Here is a 19,949-nt window from a genome sequence, read left to right on the forward strand (position 1 = left end):
GGCAACAAAGGCAACAAATAGTGAAATTACATGCATGGCTGAGCACTACACATACTCCTCTCCCAGAGGAAGATGATATCTGATAGCTAATTAAATCACTTGTAGCACATGCACCATCTATAAAAGCAACACACAAAATTTAAATTAAATCTACACAGTGGGAGCAAAAATTTTACAAAAAATTTTCTGTTGTCGTCATCTATACAGTGACAAATGGTAATGCCTTTAGAGTTTAAGCAGTAATATATCACAAAGCCAGTACTTAATTTGTAACAACTCACCAGATCATTATCTGAAGCCCGTATTGAGGCTACGACTTGTCCAAATGGATGGTATTCGTTGATATCCACCTGGTAACTGTTGTCAGGGGTAAATGTTGGTCTGTTGACGTTTCTAATGACTGTGATATTGACAAATCCAGACACAGCATTGCCAGGCCAGGAGGAATGATAGGCCTGGATTTCAAGCTAAAATAAAAAGTGGAAGGTTTTTTTCAAATATTTTCATTGCCTAACCCAAAAATCAGTTGACAGATATTACTTAACTGACTCCTCTTCTGAAGTCTATATGATTAATTTCAAAGTTCTAGATAAAAAATGATGTTGGAGACTTGAACTGATAAAATGAAGTAAATAACCACATATGTCAATGCTAAAAGACGTAATTAGATTGGATAGTTTATAGGTAAAGTGGCATGGTGAAAGTCAAATTTTCAGTTAGGGGTATTACTGTTAACATATTAATTTTCACAGTTGCTAATATTCACGGATTCTGTCAAGTGAACATATTCGCAGGTATCAATTTTCGCGGTTTCAAAACATGATAAGCGTTCTATAGTGTTAAAACTCAATTCTGCATGTAATACTTTTCAAGCTTTTCTGTCAACCGCAAAAACAGCAAAAATTATTACACCGCAAAAATTAATACTTCTACAGTATATCAGACTTAGTGAAAGTTATTGTGATTAGGGATACCTACCTTGATTAGGGATACCTACCTTAAAGTTGGTTTCAATGGTTGTTAACAGAGATTTCTGTACTGCCACATTGCCATTGGATTGCACAGAGAAGTAAGCAATGGCCAAACCATCTCCTACAGCTTTATACTGGATAGAGCCCTGAAATGGAAATGAGAAATTAGCAATATGATTAAACCATTGCCCATGGCTCTGTACAGGATAAAGCCCTGAAATGGAAGAGAGATATTAGCTCCATTACTTAACCATTGCCTATGGCTCTGTACTGGATAGAGACTAGAAGTGGAAGAGAGATATTAGCTCCATTACTAAACCATTTCCTATGGCTCTGTACTGGATAGGGCCCTGAAATGGAAGAGAGTTATCAGCTCCATTCCTAAACCATTGCCTATGGCTCTGTACAGGATAAAGCCCTAAAATGGAAGAGAGATATTAGCTCCATTACTAAACCATTAACTATGGCTCTGTACTGGATAGAGACCTGAAGTGAAAGAGAGATATTAGCTCCATTACTAAACCATTTCCTATGGCTCTGTACTGGATAGGGCCCTGAAATGGAAGAGAGATATCAGCTCCATTCCTAAACCACTGCCTATGGCTCTGTACTGGATAGGGCCCTGAAATGGAAGAGAGATATTATCTCCATTACTAAACCATTGCCTATGGCTCTGTACTGGATAGACACCTGAAATGGAAGAGAGATATTAGTTCCATTATTTAACCATTACCTATGGCTCTGTACAGGATAGAGACATGAAATGGAAGAGAGATATTAGCTCCATTACTAAGCCATTGCCTATGGCTCTGTACTGGATAGACACCTAAAATGGAAGAGAAATATTAGCTCCATTACTTAACCATTACCTATGGCTCTGTACTGGATAGAGACATGAAATGGAAGAGAGATATTAGTTCCATTACTAAACTATTGCCTATGGCTCTGTACTGGATAGGAATCTGAAATGGAAGAGAGATACTAGCTCCAATACTAAACCATTGCCCATGGCTCTGTACAGGATAGAACCCTGAAATGGAAGAGAGAAATTAGTTATATGAATAAGCCATATCCTAGGTCTTAGTAATAGACAGGAGCCCTAAAAAGGAAGACAAAAATCATGGCACCTTCTAAGGCTCTGTACCAGGCGAGGCTGAAAATGGAGGAAAGAGATCAGTATTGAACTACTGAATGTGGTTTCTTGTCATGCAAGTCTCCATCATAGCAAAGTTTATTTCAAATTAATCAAATAAGATAAAAGAAACAAGTTATTTTTTAAAAAACAAATTTATCATAATATATAAACAAATATAGAAACTTTCACTGATGTATTTACAACTTACAGATGGTTCATTATCATCATCAACAGCTCGCACTTGCAGAATAATCCCAGTTCTCGTTTCCTCAATCCTGGCATAATAATTGGACAAATTTGGATCATAGATGAATCTAGGAGCATTGTCATCTCGGTCAATTACTATATTAACGTTGGTCTCTCCAAAGTTCTCAGGTTTTCCTTGGTCACCAGCTCTCACACGGAACTGCAATGATTAAAGTCACACAAATGACTTAAGTTCCTGATAAATTTTACTATACAGTGAATCATACTTCCCTCCAACCCAGATATCAAACTTAAATATTGACTGATTGATTGATTACTGTTTAACATATTTCACGCATTTCAGGAAGAGAGAAATTGACTAATCGAACAGACCCTACTTTGTACTAGTTCTACATGCTGAACCTGATCTTTATTGTGCTAGCTCAAAGAAGCAACAGCCTACAGGTAAGCATGCCACTCCACTTGGACACATTAGTCTGTGAACAAACCAGTCATCACTCTAATCAGTTCATAGAAATACTGTTTTACACTGTACATTCAGTTTTCTTTGTTATGAACGTTTTTGGTCGTTAATATGTACTTGATAATGCTTGCACTAGAAATAATAGAAAATTTGTGATTGGGGTATTACATGAAGGTGGAATCCAAGTGCTGTGAAATCAAGTTTAAATATTTTTCTTATTTGCACATGGAATCAATAGAATATGATATAAATCATTAATATTTTTTAAAGTAAAGGCTCTAAAGAGCTTGAATCCCTCATGATCACCTGGTTCGATAAGCAATATTTCATTTTTGTAAAAGAGGCCATGTTTTTTCTTGGATAACAATTCTAAAGGCTCATACCTAAGGAAGAATAATATCAATTTACATTAAATTCTGTCAAGTAGTTTTGAATGAAAAAATTTTTTAGTGATAACATCAAAAATCCTCTCATAAGATCTATGCAAAACACCTTAAGGAACATTTATACTAACTTTGGTTCTAATTGGTCAAGTAGTCTCTTAGGAGAAGAGTTATGAAAAATTGTTAATGACAATGAGGGGCGCAAAGCAATGGCAAAAGCTTACATGGCCCTTCAGACTAGGTGAGTTAAAAAGAGGGATGGGAACTAAACCTGTGTAAAGATGAAAAAAAATGAGACTGATATCTAACTGGGTTATCAGGAATAACTTTTTACAGTTCATGAAACCAATTAAATCTTTATCCTCAAACAGGATGTAAACAAGCATCCATAATAAAACAACCTAACATAATACCCAACAATTACAAACATTATCATACATGTATACCAGTTAATCTTTGGAACAACCCTGATTCTCCCTCAAATGTCACTCTCTTTTTACATAAAAGTCAATCTTATTTTTATGTATGATATCCTAAATTTTTCATTGCTTCCATCTATTGGAAGCCAAGCTTTTTGTGACAACATGTTTGCCTATCATGAAAGTCCCATGAGACTGTTAGTTGATATCAGACAGCATCCATACATATGCCCCATCTACATGAAGTAACACACCAAATATGAAAACAATCCATCAATTGAAAGCCAAAAGAACTGCCACAAAATATTTGAATGGATGGAACAATAAATGGACAAGGTGATACCAATATATCACCCACTCATTAAGTAGGAGTTTAATAAACCTTTTACAGACTTGTTAATATCTTGATGAATGGGACAATAAGCTTAGATGTTAATAACTATATACTTACATTAAATCCAGATTCAGGACGAGATTTCTTCAGATCATTGGAGACAAAGATTGTACCACTGTCAGCATTGACGAAGAAGTAAGCTTTAGCCTTTAAACCTGCAGCATCCTCTATGATACTGTATTTTACAACATCCTGTAAAGTTATAAAATAATAACAGTCTTAATTGTTTTGTCAACCTTGAACATACTCATATCACCTTCTTAATCAGACACATCCTATGTAAATACATGTAATTAAATTATTGTATCTGTTTGATTTGACTACTTTTACAATGGACAGCAATCTATACTAATTAAACCTGTGACCTTAGTACCACTGAGGGTCTGATTTCAGGGATAAAGGGATGTGATCTGTTGTAAATCATGTGGTACTGTAAATATAAAAGCTGAACATAAATGTATGGGACAACTTGGCCAACACAATGTGCATTATCAATTTATATCGTTTGTATTTTGTGCATTTAAACACATATTACGAGCATTTGTAACTCGAGCATTTGTAACTCATGCATTTAAACACACCCTGGGGGCATACCTTTACTGTGCTTTTAAATACAAGTTTTCGTTTAAACACATGCTATGAGAGTTCATTTTATTGTGTATTTGATGAGAGTTTCACGTGGGTTTAGGTATCATGCGTGCAGTAATCTTGAAGTCTCAAGGATAGTATAATTTTGTTCTCTTACAGGTTTCACATGCCTAATATAAGGTTATTAACCACATTAACAGTAAAATATGTGTACTTAAAATTGTCACCTGTTGACCTTCGACCTATTGAACTCACCCCATCTCCATCAGTAGCATTAACAAGAATTAACCGCCCACCGACTGGATAGTTTTCTTTGATGGAAATAGTATATGAAGTAGGAAACACAGGCGAGCTTGGATTACGGTTCACCTTCACATTGTAGCTTTGTTCTGCCCTTGCATCAGAGCGAGCTGAATCATAAGCTTGAACTCTCAACTGCAACAAAGGTTAATAATCTATATCAATGTTTACAAATCTATCTAACAAGACATTAAATATTACCATATAATATTAATACGCACAAGTCAAAACATTAAAATAGTGGAGAGTTTCAGCATTATTTATGGAGAAATGATGATTGAGGTGAAGATCAAAGTTGATCTGTGTTTAAATGTAATTATCATCTGAAATCACTAAATCTTATAATTTGTAAAATGCAAATAAGAAATTTTGCTGAAATTAATCAGATCTACATCTGTGAATACTGCAAAAAACTTGATTTTCTCCCACTTTCAATCAGAAATCTGTTTTTGAAAATTCTAAAAAATTAGGTTTCTTATTTACTTTGTATAAAGATAGGAGATGTGGTAGGATTTCCAATGAGAAAATACCAAGCAATTAACAATCAAAGGTCTACACATCACAACACGGTCTTCAATAGTGGGCAAAACCCATACCATAAAGCAAGATGCAGTGAGAGGACCTAATGTAAAGGAACTCTTTTGGTATATTCCAACAGAGTTAAGGGGTCTACTGTCAGGGATCTCTTACCGTATATTCCATCAGAGTTAAGGGATCGGTTGTAAGGGATCTCTTACCATGTATTCCATTATAGAGTTAAGGGATTTGCCGTCAGGGATCTCTTACTGTAAATTCCATTATAGAGTTAAGTGATTTGCTGTCAGGGATCTCTTACCATATATTCCATCAGAGTTGAGGGATTGGTTGAAAGGGCTTTCTTACTGTGTATTACAGCAGAGTTAAGGAATCATTAGTCAGGAATCTCTTACCATATATTCCAATAGAGTTAAGGGATCAGGTGACGGGGATCTTCTATAGCTTATTCCAACAGAGTTAAGGGATCAGCTGTTGGAAACCTCTTACTGATCTGCTGTCAGGGACCTCTTACCGTATATTCCAACAGAGTTCAGGGATCTGCAGTCAGGGACTTCTTACCGTGTATTCCAACAGAGTTAAGCGATCAGCTGTCATGGATCTCTTACCGTATATTCCAACAGAGTAAAGGGATCTGCTGTTAGGGATCTCTTATTGTATATTCAAACAGAGTTAAGGGATCTGCTGTTCCGAATCTCTTACCATATATTCCATCAGAATTAAGGGATCTGTTGTAATGGATCCCTTACCATATATTCCAACAGAGTTAAGGGAACTGCTATCAAGGATCTCTTATTGTATATTCTAACAGAGTTAAAGAATCTGCTGTCAAGGAACTCTTACCGTATATTCCAATAGAGTTAAGGGATCAGTTGTCAAGGATTTCTTCAATGAAACTTCTCCAGATGTTGGATCAACAACAAAGAAATCTTGTGCTGGATATACACCTATCAGTTCATAGGTAAGTGTTTTCTGTAAAAAACAATAAACAGATCACCAAAAACAAAATCATCCTGAAGAAAATCAAAATTCTTTTTTGAAAGAATTTCATTTTAGTCATATGTACAGTCAAGCCTGTATAAAAACCCCTTTTTTTACTCTAACAATGACTCTGTTTACCATGGTTCAATTACATTTAAATTGAAATACAGGGACTTTTAAAAGTGTCTGGTTTAGACAGGTTTTTCATTATTCAGGGTTAAGTTTATACATGTGTCAAAATGTATTTATGACAGATCTATCAAAATTACACAAAATGGTTTGAAAATCCCACAGAAAAAAAACTGTTTTTTTCTATTTCATTTGCAAGATTTAAGAGATGTATGTACATGTAAGAAATGCACTTTTTCATTACAGAATTATGTTGACAAAACTTCATTTCCCCTTGGAGGAGAATGAAAATCCTTCTTAAGTTAAAGAAGAAGAATTTTTCTCTTAACTGGTGGAGAGTGAAAATTTCTCTTTGCTACGCCAAAAAAAATATGTGTGTTTCCTATCACCTAATGATTTTGACTGCAGGTAGGTAGGTCAGAAAAAGTTTTTATTGCATAAAAATATTTTTTTTCTTGTATAATGTTTTTTAATGGTTTAAGTTCCCTGATCCTCATGTTTGGATAGCAAATGATCTACAGTGTCCAAAGACATCTAGATACAATGTTATGTTTACGTAAATTCTTCAATAAAAGACAAACACCTTGTCTTAGACCATTCTTAAGACATAAAATCATCTCAAGATGTCTTAAGATACTTTCTGAGATGTAGTTTAAGTTTGATCTGTAGCAGAAACTAGAAGTTTTGTGTCAGAATTGTGTGTTTTATATAATATCAATAAAAAATCAGTTTCCCGTTTCAAATTTACTGAATTTTCTCATTCATATTGTAATTTTTCAGTTCTTATATTATTTATCATCTTCAATAAAATATTATATTTTTTAAGAATAAACGTGTCCATATTCCTATGCCAGCAAAACTCAATACCCACGCCTTTCAAAATGTATTGCATTTATTTAATTATATAAACTGTAATAATAAAACATGTCCATATTCCTACCCCAGCAGAACTCAATGCCAATACCTTTCAACATGATTTGCATTTGTTTAAATAGATAAACATCGGTCTTATTCCTCCTATGATTAAGGATTGAACTACAACATATTTATGTTTATTTTGATTCTTATACTCTTTCATAATATTTATTTTGGGTTCAACAGAATTTATAGTTGGCTGCATATTTCCAATAAGTTTTAGGAGTTGATTGTATGTTTTTATTTATTAATTTTCTCTACACATGATTTCGTTAATTATTTTATTCTCTCTGTAATGTTCAATTTACTGATAAGAGGTAGCCATTACTTTTCTTTTTATATTTAGTCAGTAGGAACTTATATTATTATCTGTTCACCTTGTGTTTCGGATATCACTTAGGTCAAGATGACCAAAGCCGTACATCTCATCAGGTACTCTAGCCTTTCATATCGATAGAGTCAAATATATTTTATTTTGAAAGCACGATAACATGTTGTTTGCGTCCATGTGATGGCATTCCACTATTTTAACAGCGATGACCGAGCTTGCCACTGTGAAGCTGGCCATCGTAGTTTTTATATTCGAGATTCTCAATGAGGTAAAAATCATTCCAAGTAAATTCAAATCGCTCTTCCACTTTACAATAATGATGTCAAGTCTGCTACTATAAAGCGCTTTTGGAAACACATTTTAAGATCTAACAAATAACCACGACATAATTACGACCGTAAGGAGACAAAACGTACCAAAACTTAAAAAAATTCGTTTTTTAGTGAAAAAGTGTTTCAGGTCGGCACCATTATTTCAAGGGCGGTCGGGTGACCGGAAACACACATATTATTTTTTTTGGCCTTATTAAAAGGACAAACATTCCTTTTATCTTGCTGGGGAAAATTCCTCTCATCTCGAAGGAAGGATGAAAATTCCTCTCATCTCGGAGGAAGGATGAAAATTCCTCTCACCATGGCGGAAGGATGAAAATTCCTCTCACCATGGACTTGATGGAAGAAGGATGAAAATTCTTATCATCATGAAGGAAGGATAACAATTTCTCTGACATTAGAGGATGGATGAGAATTCCCCTCACCATGGAGGAAGGATGAAAATAACTCTAACCTTGAGATCTTGGTCAGTGGCATTGACCTTGTAGAAAACTTGATTGATTGGTTGATCAAATCGAATGGTGGTATCAAATGTAATGTCGGTAAACGTTGGAGGAATATCAGCAGACTCTCGGATGACTCTAATCTGAACTGTAGCATTAGCTGCCTGGCCACGCCCATCACTTGCTTGAACAATTAGCTGTAAAAACAGTCAACTATTAGCTGTAGAAATTGTCAACAATTAGCTGTAAAAATAGTCAACAATTCACTATTAAAACAGTCAACAATTAGCTATAAATAGTCAACAATTTGCTGTAAAAACAGCCAACAATTAGCTGTAAAAATAGTCAACAAATAGCTATAATGATAATTCAAACATTACATTGTTACAGTATCTGAACCAATCCGTGCAACTACATACTTGATCTGTCATTGATCAGTTTCATATCAGTCATTGATCATTAATCAGTTTTTTGATAGGTCAGTGATCATTGATCAGTTTCAGATTAGTCATTAATCAATAAAACCAATCAGTTGTACCAGTGATCAGTGATCCCTTCTGATTTACACCAACCAAATGATGAACGGTTCTTTTGTTTTACAACATCATTAGTTTTGTTTCCCATTTTACTTAATAAAATAAAATCATTCATAAATTTAATTACTTTTCTTTAATTTTTTGGTTTTGTTTTAAAAAAAAATACATAAAGTTAATTCAATATTTTGAATTCAAAATAAATTTAGTATATCTTTATATTTGATTCGTGTCAATGACAAATCTGGAATACAGATGAATCCATTTTTTTATATTTCGAAATTGTGATCAAATTGGTCAATGATCATTGGTTATCAACCCATCAGTGATCAGTTAATAATTGCTCATAGATCAGTCAAAAATTTGAAAATGAAAATATAAAGCTATGTTTTTTGTGTATGGACATAGTTTCCTAGATGTAAATATATGCCTGATAAAACAACAAAATTCACAATTTTCAACAGTTTTTGTTAATTGACAAATAACTGTGGCAAAATGATCATGACATCATTACAGTTAACTAATTGAACAAAACATCTTTATTCCTTATATTTATATATTTTACTATGTTATGAACGAGTTTTATGTTATTACAACAAAGTTAATATTTCGGGGCACTATTGATAGGCTAATGTCCCTACACCTTTGAAAGAGTGCAGTTCTTGTTTTGATAAAAATAACTTTTATGGTAAGTTTAGAAAAATGCAGTTAGTGGTTTTATAAAGATAACTTACAATAACAACATTTGGGGAAGTGCAGTTCGTTGTTTGATAAAGATAACTCCCGTTATCAACATTTGTGGGAGTGCAGTTAGCGATTTTATAAAAATAACTTACATTATCAACATTTGTGGGAATGCAGTTGGTGATTTGATAAAGATAACTTGCACTACAAACATTTGGGGGAGTGCAGTTGGTCATTTGATAAAGATAACTTACATTACCAAAATTTGGGGAGTGCAGTTAGTGGTTTTATAAAGATAACTTACATTACCAACATTTGGGGGAGTGCAGTTGAACGTTTGATACAGATAACTTACATTACCAACATTTAGAAGAGTGCAGTTGGTAGTTTGATAATGATAACATACACTATCAACATTTGTGGGAATGCAGTTGGTGGTTTTATAAAGATAACCTACACTATCAACATTAGTGTGAATGCAGTTGATGGTTTTATAAAGATAACTTACATTACCAACATTTAGGGGAGTGCAGTTGGTTTGATAAAGACAACTTACATTGTAAACATTATCAGGAGCGTAATCGGTCGTGAGAGGAAGTTTAGTCTTTAGTTTTCCAGTGTCTGGTTCAATAAAGAAAACATCTCCACCATTACCAGAAACAATCTCATATGATAATGGATCCTGAAATCAAAAAAGATATAGCAATACACTTGGTCTAGTCAATACCTATATCATGGTACTAACATAGTGATATATTTAAGTCACTTTTACACAAGAATCCCTAATTTTTATGAGTGTATTCAAGGAGGTAGAACAAGGTTAAGGGACATAACTCTTGAAATCAGTGATATGTTTGTATCAATTTCCCAAAAGCCTTTCAAGCTTTCCTTTAAAACAGAATGAAATCAATCAAAGTTACCTTAATGCTTACATGAGATAGATGTAAAACGGTAAATACAAATATTCCAAGATTTGTACGAGTTGTGTCCCTTACCTTATGTCTACCTCCTTAATGTGTTTAGCTTGTTCTCTTTATAAATCAGAGGAAGATGGTCCAATGTTGGATCATGGGTTGACTTCTAGAGGTTGGAACTTGGAACCAACACCCCACCCTCATTTTTTGATAGAAAATTTTTGTTAATTCTGTGCAAAAATTTTTGAAAAGTTAGTTATGATAGCCTGAATTGTTTTCCTCCTTGGAAAATGCAATGGTTGTACACTTCCTTAAAGAAATGAATTTGACTGAACTAAAGAAAAATTCCTCCAATTTTATATATATGTAACTCAATTTTAGCAAGACAACTAGCACACCCAAACCTTAACAAGTAGCTCATAGTCATGTATCCCCTGCCGCTACAAAGAAATTGAAGTACAAAAGTCCCATTTCTCCTGTAAAATTAGTCAAATCAAAATGGCAGTGCAATATGATCAAATACATATGGTGACTAACAATCCTACAAATTTTGAACAAAATTCATCAAGCAGTATCTGAGTAGTAATGCATCTAGAAGTGTGACTGGACACACACACAGGTATTTCTATGCCCCTATCTGCATATTATGTCAATAACTCTGATATTATAAGGCTTCATGATAATTAAAATTCTCAGTGCAGACAATAAATATGTCAAATCCATTATCCAACAACTATCCTCTGCTTCTGCCTGAACTTAAGGAGGAATTAAACTTAAATGTCTACATACCTTATCCTTATCAACAGCATCAATATCCATGACCTCTGACCCTATGGTAGCATTCTCCCTGACTTCAGCACTGTATGAGGGATCAGGTGAGAAAGTTGGCGCATTAGGATTTCTGGTCACAGTTATCACTACATCAGCAGTTGCTCTACGAGTTGGTACTTGACTGTCATAAGCTATCAGACGTAGCTATCAAAAATAAAGTCAATAGGAAGATATTTAAATAAATGATTAATGTATTAAGGATGGAGCCGGTTAACCATCGTAAGTTTTGAAATACCAAAAACACCACTCGGTTATTGATCATTTAACTTTAAACACTGTTACCTAATTAAGACATGCAAAGATTATTTGACCAGAGGTTAATTACAACATTAGAAGTTGTTTTGATAGAAAAAAAAGCATTAATTAAAAATTGGTTCTACAGCTTGGTTATTACTGCTTAACCTCCTAAATGATTGTAGCAATTATAGGTGAAAATGCCACACTATCAGAATTTTTGCAGACCCCTGAAAAAGCAACACAGTCCTTAATGAATGATTTTTTGTGCAGTATATGACAAAACACCACTTGAATGTTGGAATGATGACTCTCCAAACTACCAAACTCTTTCAGTCTAGGCTAATTAGTGTCATTCCAGGTATGTACTTCCCATTCTAACATATTTTTCCTGTGCTGCATGAACTAGTAGTTATAAAATTTTAAAAAATCAGCTGTCATCATCTGTATTCGATAAAATAATTTTATTGAACAAAAAGTATATTTCAAATACTAAAATTTATGAGTAGAACTGACATGTATACACTTGTATTTACATTTTCATCTTATTTGTTCATGTTGTACCTATCTATGTCAGACATATATACAAAGTTTAATCAAATTAAATGAGTACTTTATGCAGCAATCCAAATAGAAAAAAAAATGTTTCCTAGTTGTAACTGCCTTGTTAACAAAACTAATGGTTAACCAGTTGACAGCCCTAGCATTTATATACATACCATACTTAATGGCAGGTTAACATGCCAAACCAACTGTTAGTCTGAAACCAACGTTTAAGATAATCTATTACATGAACTTGTACAAGTTGTCATGATGAGTATATCCCCACTCATTCCATATGGTGATTAATTTTGGTAATATTAAGTGTAAGTGTTTGTAAGAATCAGTTATCTGCTCTTGAAATGTTCATTTTCAGTGCATTTTTATTATACCTCAATTCACCAACATAATAAGGAAAATATCATCTTTTTTCCTTGATTCTGATGGTGCAAATAGTCAAATAATACCCTCAAAATGATGGTAATTTACATACCATGTTTCACCCACTGCCCGATTCTTACAGAGACTGACACTTAATTCTTTTTTTATTCTTAACAGCATACAAACACCAGGTTTCCTTTTGTCCTTAAATCACAGATATGCCTGAGTTATCGGTTTTACCCAACTACAAATAGTCATTAACTGTACAGTAAACAAGTTTAGTCCAAACTTACAGTATAAGATACCAGGTTGTTGACATCCAGCCTGACATCTCTCTTAATTGTTACGGTCCCATTTGCATCAACGGCAAAATAATCCTGAGCTGGGTAGATTCCTATTGCTTCGTAAGTCATGTCGCCCTGTATAAAAGAAATTAATACCTATTTATAGATCCTATTGTGATGTTATTACAGTGAAACCTGTCTTAACAGAACCCTGAATAACCTGTAAACCTGTCCTACACAGAACACTGAATAACCTAGTAACGTGTCTAAACAGAACCCTGAAAAACCTGAAAACCTCTCAAAATTTAATCATGAATAACCTTATAACCCGTCTAAACAGAACCCTGAACAACCTCAAAACCTCTCTAAACAGAACTGTAATAACCTGAAAACCTCTCTAAATAGAATCCTGAATAACCTGAAAGCCTCTCTAAACAGAACCCTGAATAACCTGAAAACCTCTCTAAATAAAACATTGAAAAACCTAAAAACCTCTCTAAACAGAACCTTGTATAACCTGAAAACCTCTCTAAAATAAAAAACTGAATAACCTGAAAACCTCTCTATATAGAACCCAGAATAACCTAATAACCTGTCTAAATAGAACACTGAATAACCTGAAAACCTCTCAAAATTGAATCCTGAATAACCTTATAACTCGTCAAAACAGAACACTAAATAACCTGAAAACATCTCAAAATTGTATCCTGAATAACCTTATAACCTGTCAAAACAGAACACTGAATAACCTGAAAGCCCTTCTAAATAAAACACAGAATAACCTGAAAACATGTCTAAACAGAACCCTGAATAACCTGTAAACCTCTCTAAATAGAACACTGAATAAACTGAAAACCTCTCTAAACAGAACCTAGAATAACCTGAAAACTTGTCTTAACAGAACCCTGAATAACCTGTAAATCTGTCCTAAACAGAACACTGAATAACCTAGTAACATGTCTAACCAGAACCCTGAAAAACCTGAAAACCTCTCTAAATAGAACCCTGAATAATCTGAAAACCTCTCTAAATAGAACCCTGAATAACCTGAAAACCTCTCAAAATTTAATCTTGAATAACCTTATAACCTGTCTAAACAACCCTGAACAACCTCAAAACCTCTCTAAACAGAACTGTAATGACCTGAAAACCTCTGTAAACGAAACCCAGAATAACCTGAAAACCTGTCTAAACAGAATCCTGAATAACCTGTAAACCTCTCTAAATAGAACCCTGAATAACCTGAAAACCTCTCTAAATAGAATCCTGAATAACCTGAAAACCTCTCTAAAGAAGGTACTGAATAACCTGAAACCTCTCTAAATAGAACCCTGATTAACCTGAAAACCTCTCTAAATAGAATCTGAATAACCTGATAACCTGTCTAAACAGAACCCTGAATATCCTAGTAACCTTGTAAACAGAACCCTAATTATCATGTCCTGCCATAGTGTCTAGTCAAAAGAAAAGAGAAAATATTGTTGTAAAAACAAAGTTCTTTAGTAGAAAAATAAGATATTTCACTAATGATGTATTGTCGTTTCACCCATTCAGCTTCATTTTTGTGTAAATTTGGAAAAAAAAATATCTATGCAATCACGAGGAATTTTTTGCATGGGTAACATTGTTAAAAGTTCTTTGAGTTTCTAAGCAATTAACAGGTATGTGATGTAGAATCCACTGTATCATAGGTTCTACAGGTTTAATAGTAATATATTGCACTACTATATCAAGTATGTCTTAAAAAACTGACTTAGTCCATTAAAATTCTAAAATTATTACCATCCCTGCCTCATGTCACCCCTTATCTCCACCCGCAATAAAAGCTTACCTTCAAATCATTATCCACAGCGTTTGTATCAATGACAAATGATCCGACTGGTTTTGACTCTTCAATGCTCATTCCATACGACGCAGGAACAAACACAGGAGTGTCATCAAAATCTATGGTGACAGAAATAGTACTAGTGCCTGTCTTCTCGTTGACCCTTCTCTGGTCTCGAGCATAAACAGTTAAAACAAAAGTTGTAGGTGGTGTAAGAGAAGTCAGAAGTTTCCGTAGGTACAGATTACCATTATCAGAATCATACTTAAAGTATGCCATTGTTTCTACAGGTGCCTCAGCAAAGTATCTTGGGATATCCTAAAGTAAAAAAAATATCAAATTACTTAGGCCATTTCAAAACAATTTCATATTTCTCAGGCCTATGCAAATCATTATTTTATTTCTTTGGTCAATCCAAATAAATTTCTTATTTCTAAGTTCTATCTTAGGCCATTCTAAAACAATTTTGTATTTCTCAGGCCTATCCAAACCATTATTTTATTTCTTTGGTCAATCCAAATCAAATTCTTATTTCTAAGTTCTATCAAAGTCAATTATTTGTTTCTTTAGTAAATTTCTTGTTTTAAAGCCAATCCATATCAATCTTTGATGAAAATAAATCAGAGCGAGACAACTATTTCCTCACTTTTTTTGTATCCATCAAAAAAGATGAGAAAGGACCTCAGAACCAGAAATATTTGTATGGCCTTATAATCACTTAATATTACTAAATCAAATCAGTGCTCAGTAAAATCAGGTCTAACAAACTGCATTCTGTCAGAAAAAAAAATCGAAGGCATACTCTATACACAACCACTTTCTATACCTTTTTTAAATTTTGAGAAGCCTTCACATTCTAGTCAATGGACCAGGTCAAGTGACAAGACTGACAAGACCTTCTGTCAATTTCTTAACAGTCTCCTTTTTTCATGCTTTATATAAAATTGTCCCCTTCTATAGTTTTATATATAGAATTGTCTCCCCTTTTAGAGTTGCAGTTAGGTTATCTGCATACATGTCTATTGAATTGTCTCCCCTTCTAGTGTAATGATTAGTGTTTATCTACATACATGTATATAGAATTGTCTCTCCTTTATACCAACTTTTATATACAGTAAAATACAAACCTTATCAGCATCAGAAGCTGATGTATTGGCAACCAAGAAATCATAGGGGGCGTTCTGATCCAGGGTGATTCTATACGGCACTTCAGTGAATGTTGGCTGGTTTGGATTACGGTTGACAAAGACAATTACATCAGCTGTAGATCTGTACAGACTTTCACCTGAATCGTATGTCACTACTTTAAACTGTCACGGAGAAAAAAACATAATAAATGATTGTTAACCTTATTTTCTTGTTGTTAAATCATGAATAAAAAAATATACTGTAAAAAGAATTAAAAATTAAAGAACCTTAGTGAGCATGCTCACATACCCAACGAGTCCCCATGTTGGACACTAAAGTAAATTTCATCGTATGAGAAATACATTAGAAGAACCTTTGGTAAAAAAAAAGGAATTAGAGTGTCTTTTAGACTAGACTTTTATCTTTTAACTAACTTCTGTTACTCAGAATGGTAGTTGAAGACTTCAGACTGTGATTTCTTTGAGTTTAGTTAAGTAAATATCATTGTAGTGGAACAAAACGTACACTTGACCTATAACTTATTATGATGAATTCATAAACCAAAAATCATGTCATAATTAGCAAGCGCTTAGAAAAAAAAAGTCTGAAAAATGGTTATTTCTGTGACTTAATCTAAATTCAAGGCCTGTAATTTTGGTAAAAAGAATTGGAGCAGAACCAACTACAGCCTTGTCCTGTAACTCATCATGGTGAATTTAAATACTAAAAATCATGTCAATATCTGAAAGCGTTTAGAAAAAAGACCAGAAAACTGTTATTTCTGTGAACTTTGTTAAGTTCAAGGCCCTTAATTTCGGTAAAAATCATTGGAGCACAACAAAAGTTATAATTAACCTGTAACTTATCATGTTGAACTTATATACCAAAAATCATGTCAATATCTGCAAGCATTTAGAAAAAAAGTCCTGAAAACTGAAGATAGACTGACAGTCTGACGGACAGACAGGTCAAAAACATTATACCCTTCGCAATTTCGTTCCATGGGGTATAATTATTGTTCGTGGGGTTCCAATTTTCATGGTTTTTATGGGTTTTAGAAACCACAAAATTAGATTCCCAACAAAAGGAAAATTTTCCATTCTCATGTACAATAGAGTTGTCAAATTCATGAATTCAAAAATCCACGAACTGTTAATTTTTCCTTAAACCACGAAAATTGGAACCCAGTAATAAAAGTCCTTTCACAGTAACTGATAGTTTGTGATTTAATGTCTAGCAGATGGTCATGTATTTTAAGGGCCAAAACATCAGAACAAACGAAAAATAAGAATTAACTAAACTTAACTCAATATGTGTTATGAAACATAATGATTCTTTAAAAATAAATAAGTTCTTGTTTCTACATGCATTCTTGTCCAACCGTTTGTATCTAAATATTTTGTAAATTTTTTAAACTAACTACAGTTACACAGCCAAATAAGCCCAGTATATGAAAATTATATGCATGTTATAAAATCATATGATTGATACACTTCTTGAAACATTTGTGTTTCCCATTTTAGCATTTGTGCATTGTTCATCATTCGTTTACACATTGATTTGTATTTGTTTGAACGCACGATAGGACATTAATTTAAATGCACGATAGCGTTCGATCATCATGCGTTTGTTGAGTGTTTAGCATGCTTTTAGGTATTGTGCGTGCAGGAAACCTAAACATCTCACAGAGCGTATGAAAATCCAATGTATCATATGATTAATTTTGGCCTTGAAACATATGATAATCATATCATACTCCATTAATATGATAATCATATCATACTCCATTCATATGATAATCATGTTTCAAAACAAATGATTCTCTTGAGGGGCATTTCTGGCTGTGTACACAACTTACCCTATAATCAGTAGAGAGATCATCCTTGACAGATTTGGCAAGGGTAATCATACCATTTGTTCTATTTAGTGTAAAATATTCACTGCCTGGTGGTACAACTTCATACACAATCTCTCCCTGTAAAATCATAATGACAACAAAGTTTAATACACAACGATTTGGCTTAGAAAAAATTGTGACTGTGAAAATAGTTTTGAGTAAAACATTGTAATTACTACAAAAAGGAGATTTGTCTTGAGAGAGACGACAACAAAAATATAACTGTCAAAGGAATTATTATGATGGTGAAAAATATCAAGAACATTGAATTCTTAATCAATTGGCAGCAATTATCATTAGGTTATAGATATTTTAACCAAAAATTAATAAAACCTTGAAAAGAACAAAGAATATACATGTATTCAAAAGGTACCTGCATACTAGGTATGTTTTTAATTAAAGATGGTATTTTCTTAAAATTCAAATTTCTTATTTTTTTTTTTTTTTTTTTTTTTTTTTTGTATATGATAGCACAAAGTAGGTTCTACAAGTTGGGACATATTGTAAATTGGGATATTTTGGCAGTTTTCTGTCAAAACATACATGTTTAATTTTGGTACATTCAGAATGATAAGTGTTTTATTTTTGTGTTATCTTCAAGGTGGATTAAAAGTTTTCTTTGTTATTCTGAAAAAATCCAAAACTACCAGTGTCATTTTCATTACCGGTAATATATCTAATGTAAGGTCAATTGTATTGCTATGCAGACACATATTTTGATACCTATACACCGATATCCACTAGCTGCCTAAACTTGGAAAATGTTATATTTTAATATGTTTAATTTTGGCAATTTTGAAGAGAAGCCCTAAATAAACCAAAACAAAACTACTGCTAAAATTTCCCAATTTATGGTATTCATTGACACATACAAGACCAATACATTTTCATATTAAGTTTAATTGTTGAGCTCTTCAAACAAAATAGGCAATGTTTTTTTTTTTTATATCATAAGACAGGGAAGGTGTACAATACATGCATTGGAATTCTACTCTAATTTAAATGATAAAAGATGTTGCCATGTATACTTGATTTTCATGCAAGGTTCAATATCTTAGTCTTTCTCTACTAAAAAACTGATGCAACTACAGTTAAAATATTTTAAGCCTAACATTTACATATACATTATGATATAGATTCCATGAAGACATTTTTTTTTTATTTTCTCCTTTATAATACCTATCACTAAGATATAAATATTCATATATTTCTTTGTTTTAATTGCATTTAACGATATATGTTTTTACTTGATGATTTATACAGAAAATTAAACTTACAAGAGCAGGCTACAAAACATAATTATAACAAAAAAGTGGATTCATTTTTAGGTTCTTCAATACTCTAGTCAATATCTGGAACACAGCATATTGTATAGTTCTGTGTTTTTAAATGTTTACACATTACACTCGCATAGTCCTTAATGAGAAATATGTTCCATAAAAAATGAGATTTGCAGAACATAAAATATGTTAAGAAATGATTGTATAACGATTATACGCTATGCCCTAGATATTGACTAAAGTATGGCTGACTTTTGTAGAAGTTAATTTCTTATTTCTTTGAAAATTTCAAGAATTGTAGGTTTAAACAAAATGCCCCAGAACAAATTTTTTTCACTTCACAAAAAAAGCGAACAAAAAACAACAATAATTAGGCTTTACAAAAATGTTTATGGAAAGAAAGCTAAACCCTCAAAAAGGAAGTAACTCATGTATATACAAAAAAGTAGGCTAGTAGAAAAGTCATGGATGGAATAACAAAATTCTTAAAGGGAAGTAACTCATGTATGATTGAAAAAAAAAATAGAATTAAGCTTGTGAAAAGATCAAAACAGTAGGTGTAATCTTATAACTAAAACATCTAAAATATACAGATGCACAGCCAAAATCCTCCTCCAAATTATTTCAAAAACATTACAACATTTAAACAGACGATATTACCAAAAGACTGGAATAATGTATAAATCCCCTTTTTATATATTTTTTTCAATACATGTCTTACAAAGGTTTGCTTATTGAGAAAATTAGAACCGAATAGCAAAATTAAGAGTAGGACAAAAATTAACATAGATTGAATTGAACAGAAATTGTAAGAGCACTCTTAAAATAAAGGTATAAACAAATTGAGAATTGCATGGCCAAAAGGCTTCACAAAGTATTTGAAATACATTACA

General features: G+C 32.9%; 1 protein-coding gene across 2 annotated transcripts in view; it reads right to left on the reverse strand.

The window, feature by feature from the left end:
- LOC148620469 (uncharacterized) overlaps positions 1 to 19,949 on the reverse strand; it is a 188,168-nt gene that overhangs the window by 38,539 nt on the left and 129,680 nt on the right. For both annotated transcript variants that reach the window (XM_088581362.1, XM_088581361.1), the window contains 13 exons: positions 17,738 to 17,854; positions 15,879 to 16,061; positions 14,758 to 15,069; positions 12,936 to 13,061; positions 11,446 to 11,631; positions 10,299 to 10,424; positions 8,537 to 8,722; positions 6,238 to 6,366; positions 4,816 to 4,995; positions 4,030 to 4,164; positions 2,315 to 2,512; positions 998 to 1,117; positions 282 to 467 (listed from right to left, as the gene is read on the reverse strand). In XM_088581362.1, the coding sequence (XP_088437488.1) occupies positions 282 to 467; positions 998 to 1,117; positions 2,315 to 2,512; positions 4,030 to 4,164; positions 4,816 to 4,995; positions 6,238 to 6,366; positions 8,537 to 8,722; positions 10,299 to 10,424; positions 11,446 to 11,631; positions 12,936 to 13,061; positions 14,758 to 15,069; positions 15,879 to 16,061; positions 17,738 to 17,854 (2,184 nt within the window). The remainder of the gene's footprint in view (positions 1 to 281; positions 468 to 997; positions 1,118 to 2,314; positions 2,513 to 4,029; positions 4,165 to 4,815; positions 4,996 to 6,237; positions 6,367 to 8,536; positions 8,723 to 10,298; positions 10,425 to 11,445; positions 11,632 to 12,935; positions 13,062 to 14,757; positions 15,070 to 15,878; positions 16,062 to 17,737; positions 17,855 to 19,949) is intronic.

This window comes from Perna viridis, chromosome 4 (genome assembly GCF_037379345.1).
Source record: "Perna viridis isolate PV_CMFRI_1.1 ecotype Kerala chromosome 4, ASM3737934v1, whole genome shotgun sequence".
In the NCBI taxonomy this organism is placed as follows: domain Eukaryota; kingdom Metazoa; phylum Mollusca; class Bivalvia; order Mytilida; family Mytilidae; genus Perna; species Perna viridis.